The following is a 5,877-nucleotide window of genomic DNA, read 5'->3' on the forward strand; positions in this document are numbered from 1 at the left end:
ATGCAGCTGCCGTTGAGCTCCTTGCTCTTGGCAAGCGGGGCGGCGTTGCCCAGGGTCTGCAGCGAGCATGCTGAGCGCTGGTAGTCGCCCTCCAGGTGCGTGGCGGCCTGGAAGGGGGGTTGGGGGGGACCATCATAGCCGAAGCCATTGGTGCCAGGGTACGAGGAGTAGCCTCCGAAGAGCGCAGCCGCCGCGTTGTCGTAGTAGGTGGCTTTCTGCATCGCTGGGCGAGGCCCGGGCAGTGGGTGGCAACTTGCAAAGGCCTGATACCCTCAGGACCGGACATTGGCACCCTGGGGGTCACGTGACAGCCGGACCCCCCCCTCCCCTTCCAACCCCCCTCCTCCCGGTCCGTTGACACAAGGGGGAGAAGAGGACTGGGGCTCGAATCCATCTTAGAAACTGAAAAGGGAACTGACATCAATAGGGTTTTTTCTTCTCTCCTCCCCAACATCTACAGAGCAGATGCTGAGGCCAGGTCCCTGACCTGAGGTGGATGTTTCTTATTTCAACACTTACATTTTAAAGAAAAAAGCCCCGCCAGTTTTCATTTCCACTTTAAAAATAAGGACTACACGCATTTGATGACTTTCTAAGTGTAGAATACTACTGTAGAAGCCATTGCCTCTCTCCTGCCTGTCCACTAGCCCCGACCTCTTCTTACCAACTCTGTAATAGGGTGGCTCAAGGGAGGGAACTAGAAGACTCCAAATAAAATTCATCAGACATTCTCTTCTGAGCCAAGAGGTTTCTCTGCCTCCTGCCTTTTGCCAGCTTCCATGTCAGTCTAGGTCTTTCACCCAAGCAAAGTCTAGACTGGAGGAAAACCAGAGGATCTGCGAAAGCGACCAGAGGGAGAAGCGAACTCAGCAGGGAACCTTTTCCTGTGAGGTCTTCTCTCCTTTTCCCCACCCTCACATAAAAAGAGCCTGGCCTAGAAACTTCCGGAAGATGTTTAAACTCCAGAACAAGTGGAACCAAGCCTCATCCACCCATGGCCCTGCTGCAGGTACTACCACCTCCAACCAGCCCTTGGCTTTGCTCAGCCAAGCCTGGGACCTGGCAGCCTGCAGCCCCATGGGGTCCCCCACAGGAGTAAAATTATTTCCATTTCCCAGGCCTGGCCACTTGGTGCTGTAACCATTTGGCCCAGGTCTCTCCCTACACATCTCTCTCTCTCTCTCTTTTTTTTTCCCAGTCTTAATTTTTCCCACTCTTTTCTTGACAGTCTGTTTTCTTTGATTCCTCCAAAAGAAATGTGTAACTGCTGAACTTTTCTACTGAGATGGGTAAACCAGTCTAAAAGAGAAAATTATTCTGCGGGGGCGGGGGGAGGGATCAGCAAAGCAAATTGAGCAATATTATTCTTTAGGTTGGTAACTGAGGGTACGTTCCCATTTACTGAAGTTCCCAGAGGCCAAAAAAAAAAAAAATCACTATTTTAATGCAGTATTTTTAAAGTGTGGCAGAAAAATAAAGATTCAAGCTATCATAGGATTTTGTGTATTTGTTCTGAAACTTCTGTGTTTTCCCCATTCCCTTACCACCACTTTTCCTGAAACCTCCAGACTGAACCTCTTGTCAGGCCTGTGTGTTTGAGAAACTTAAATCTCATTTAGCCTAGTTAGTCAACTCCAAAGAAAACTAAAAATAGGAAAATAAAAGAAAAGGAGCGCAGGGGGAAAAAGTCCCTCCCACATATAAATCTTCTACTTAATGGCACAGATATATATACTCAAAAGGGAGCTGGTGCAGCCCTGAGTTCCGATTGGTTTCTGGGAAGAATTTGTTTCTGGAAACACACATGAGTCTCCAAAGCAGCAGGTCCTTCCAGGGAGAACTGGTGTTCAATTGACCAGGCTGACCCAATCCTTTTATTATTATTACCATTAGCCCTGATGATTTAACCAAAATTAGCTTCCAAGCAGCCCTGGCTGAAGGGGAAATTAATTAACAGGCATCGGTTGAGTTTGTTATTAATAGAGAAGAGAATGAAATAAAAAAACGTTGGAGGGGGTCGGCTGGCTGGGCCCTGGCTTTATTTAGGCTAAATGATTGTTACAGCAATAATGATGATGATGGTGATAATAATAATAATAAAACAATAATTTGACTAGCCGCCTGGGGCCAAAATTCCTGCCGCTCCCCCTGCAATAAACCCCAAACCATCGCAGGACCTAGGCCAGGCGAATGTGGGAAGCGAAGGAGCCACAGACGCGCTAGGAAAGAACGGAGACTCCGACGGTGGTGAGACAGGGCCGGGAAGGTTTGTGCACCGGGGTAGACACTGGCTGGGGCCCCCCGGGGGCGGTCTCCGCCCGCCATGGCTGGCGACCAGCACCAGCCACCTACGCTGGCCCAAGGAGGCGAAGAGAAAGCGATCAGGACCCCGAAACGGTTCCAGCGGCAAGTTCCGAGCACACCGGCCGGCCCGAGGGCCGAGCCCCGCGGCGGCAGCAAGTTTGGGCGCTGGAGGTAACCGAATTAAAAGGCGCCTCGGCAACTCTGCTCCGGGACTTCGCCGGGTCGGGCTCCGGGCTGGAGGGCGCCAAGGCCTGGCTCACGGGACAGGGCGAAGAGCGAAAGGTGCCCAGGGGATCGCAGATCTGGGATCCAGGAGAAGAGGGGGTGGGGAGCAGCTCGACCAAGCCAAACATGTCTATTTCCCTTGCCTCCATGTTGGAAAAATTCAGGCTCCATATGGCTCCTCGGGAGGGAGGGCGAGACGGTGGTTCCCGGCTTCCCCCCAGGGTCTCGCTGGAGAAGGGAGGTGAGCCCCCCACCAAGAACCCCACCTTGTCAGGCACACCCCAGAGAGAGCTGGGGAGGATAACAATAGCTGGAAGCCCCGGGAGAGGGTATATAGGCCACCTTCCAGTACTTAAAAAAAATAATGGAAGGAAGAAAAATAAAATAACAAGAAAGCAAGAGAGAAAGGTTAGGCTCTTCTTAGCAGCCGGGAGAAAATTCAGCCCTGGGTCTGACTGCTAAAAGAAAAGAGAAGAGAAAAGGAGAGAAGCAGGAAGAGAGAGGGAGAGGGAGAGAGAGGGAGGGAGGGAGAGAGTGAGAGAGAGAGAGAGTCGCTGCGTGGAAGGAAGCTTAAAGCTTGTGAACTCTTCTTGAACCGAGATTGGAGTCATATGGGCCATAAATCATTGAGACATACTCTCCGCCATTCACAAACTGATAGCCTATTTCAGTCCAGCTTACCTTAGCCACCGACGAGGGGAGAACAGGCAGACATAATATATATTCACATCGAGCCCCAGCGCGAGCGGCAGGCGAGAAATCTCCCCTCCTTGAAGGCAAAGGAAAAAAAGACCACTGTTTAAAGCTGCGTCGCCCCCCCCCCCCAAAGCCCCCACGGCGCGGGAGGGCGGACGGGCCAGAGGAGCCGCGCGGCGTCCGCTTCAATTCACTCGGCTTAGGAGCGGGGGTGCGCAGGAGGGAGGGGGTGGGGGAGCGGGAAAAAAAATAGAAGGAGACCGAAAGGTGCTGGGGCGGCTGAGCTCGCCGAGAATCCAGCTCCGGGCTCAGGCACGGCCAAGCCGCCACAGTGTGGTTGCCCTATAAGACTGGTACGCCCTACTCTCCGTAACAATGGCCTCTGCTTTTGCACAGGGAAAAAAAAAACCACACAGACACACACACACACTCACTCACTCACACACAAGCTCACACACACCCCCACCTCTCCCCCTTTAGCGAGCTTAGATGCCTGATAAGGAGGGAAGGTGATGGTGGTGATGGGGGAGGGGGGACATTTTTAAATATGCCCACCCAAAAAATAAAAGAGTCAGAAAGAAAGAAGGTAAAGGCTTTTATTTTAGGTTTCCTTTCTTTTTTTTTTTTATAAGAACAGGTACATTTTAAAATTGAGACTGTGGGTGGGGGAGGAAGAGGACAGCAAAGGCTAGGAAAGCCAGTGGAGTTCTCAGCTCCCCTACACCCCACTAGTGAACCATTATGCTAATTTGAGAAGTAGCTGCGGAGGCCTAGTCACAGACAGGCCTCTCCAGGGGTGGGGGTGCTGGGTGCCCCACTACGCCACTCTCCGTTGAACTCTATGACTCCCCCCGCCCCCCAGTAGTTTCATTCCTCTGGGCCTGGCGGCTGGGTCTCCTGCCGCTTGCTCTGGCTCCCTCCTCTGAGTCTCCCAGTCTCCGCTTCTCTCATCCACACCCTGGCTATTCCTTCCCTTTCCAACTTCCTCCTCCCCCCCAAAAAATCTCAGGGCCCAACCTCCAATAGAGGGAGGAGGGAAGGTTGGACTTTTAAACACACACACACACACACACACACTCCTGAACACATCCCCCCTCTTTTTTTTTTTTTTTTTTTAAGAACAGACAACAAGCGGTGAGTGATTTTAAAACCCCAGAACATCTTGCAGGGGGAGGTGGGTTGAGGGAAGGGTGACAAAAGGAGGACCCTGTGCTTAGCTTGAACTCCAGACAGGGCTAGCAGTAGAGGAGCTGTAAGAACTTCACGGAGAAGTTTCTGTTAAGATTCTCACCTCTGGATAGACAAGAAGAGGTAAGAGGTGATAAGGACATCTGTACTTCTAACGTGAGGAGAAGAACCAGCAGAATGCCTTAATTTGACATGCAGCGGCAGAAGAGATGGAGGACGCTTATTACTGTTATTATTCTGAACAGACCTGTTCGGTGGTGGTGGTGGTGGTGTTGTTTCCCTCTCTTCTGGAAGATTTATGATTCTTGGCACAAGTGAGGAAGACTACAAAAGCTAAAGTTTTCTTAGGGAGTGTTAGAGCAGGACAGGAAGAGGCCAGGAGGAGGTCTGTGGGAGGAAGAGAGGAGCCAAGAATGTAGGTGTCTGCAGATTTAGGGCGGGAGTGGGAGGAAGACAAAAAGAGTAGCCGGGTGGTTCCCAAAGCAGGAGTGCCTACAACGCTAACTGCTGACTCCACTCGGGGCTTAGGGGAGAAAAGAAAAGTCAGGCGGGCGCTTTTCTACAAAGGCAGCTTGGAAAACTGGTTCTCTTAACTTCATGAAGGCAGAGAAGTCACTACCCTGTCATTTCCTAGTTAGATTCTGGGCTCCTGCCTCCTCCGGTCTCAATGCTTCAGGAGAGGCGATGGCACTGGGGAAAACCAAGGTGAGAGATGATTTCCAGCTATTGTCTCCCCTCCAGGAGAGGGTGGCTGGGTCTGGCTAAGCATCCCTCACACCCTCTCACAGGTCCTGTGTTGGGATGAGAGAGGGAGTAGTCCAGTAGTCCTGGCCTCTGGTCTCCCCCTTCTTCCATGAGGGCTGGAAGGGCTCCTCAGGCCCTGCTGACCTGGGGGAACCTGTGACCTTTCTGCCTTCTAGCAATGGGGAGTTCAGGCTGTGAAGTCCTGAGGATCATACCTCCTACCTAGAGAGTTGGTGGCCTGAGGTGGTGGGGTGGAGGTAAGGATGGAGAGTGCGAGCCATTTTTCTGTGTTGATTAGTGTATCATGAAAAAAAATGCCCAAGCCAGATCCAGTGTGGGGGCTCAAGCTGGGACCTCCCAAAAGACTTGTTATGGCTTCCTGAGTATGCAACTGCAAGGAGTCTGTCCTGAGATGTCCAGTCCGCGGTTACAGACCTACCCAGGTAACTTTGGGCCTGGTGGGTTGGGGATTCAGGCCAAGGAGGCTTCCAGATGCTTAAGGGAACCTGCGCCTTTTATTACTTTTCAAAATAAAAAAAGAATTTACCTCACACCCTCCGGCCCTCCTAGCTTTGACTACTACTACTAGAGAAGGTCATAGTGGAATTGAAAAAGAAGAAAACCTGGTTGCCTTCCGATTGCACAGCTTTGCCCTGAGGAACGAAAAGAGCCCAGAGGTACTCAGCAGCTGCGGACCTTCCGACCTTCCAAGAGGGGCAG

At 51.7% G+C, this 5,877-nt stretch overlaps 1 protein-coding gene across 1 annotated transcript in view; it reads right to left on the bottom strand.

The window, feature by feature from the left end:
• HOXB3 (homeobox B3) overlaps nucleotides 1-344 on the bottom strand; it is a 4,459-nt gene extending 4,115 nt beyond the window's left edge. The window contains 1 exon segment of the mRNA XM_027767311.1: nucleotides 2-344. Within this exon segment, the coding sequence (XP_027623112.1) occupies nucleotides 2-221 (220 nt within the window). The 5' untranslated portion in view covers nucleotides 222-344.
• Between the last annotated feature and the right edge of the window lie 5,533 nt (nucleotides 345-5,877).

The sequence above is a fragment of the Tupaia chinensis genome, unplaced genomic scaffold (assembly GCF_000334495.1).
Source record: "Tupaia chinensis unplaced genomic scaffold, TupChi_1.0 Scaffold144171_1, whole genome shotgun sequence".
Lineage (NCBI taxonomy): Eukaryota > Metazoa > Chordata > Mammalia > Scandentia > Tupaiidae > Tupaia > Tupaia belangeri.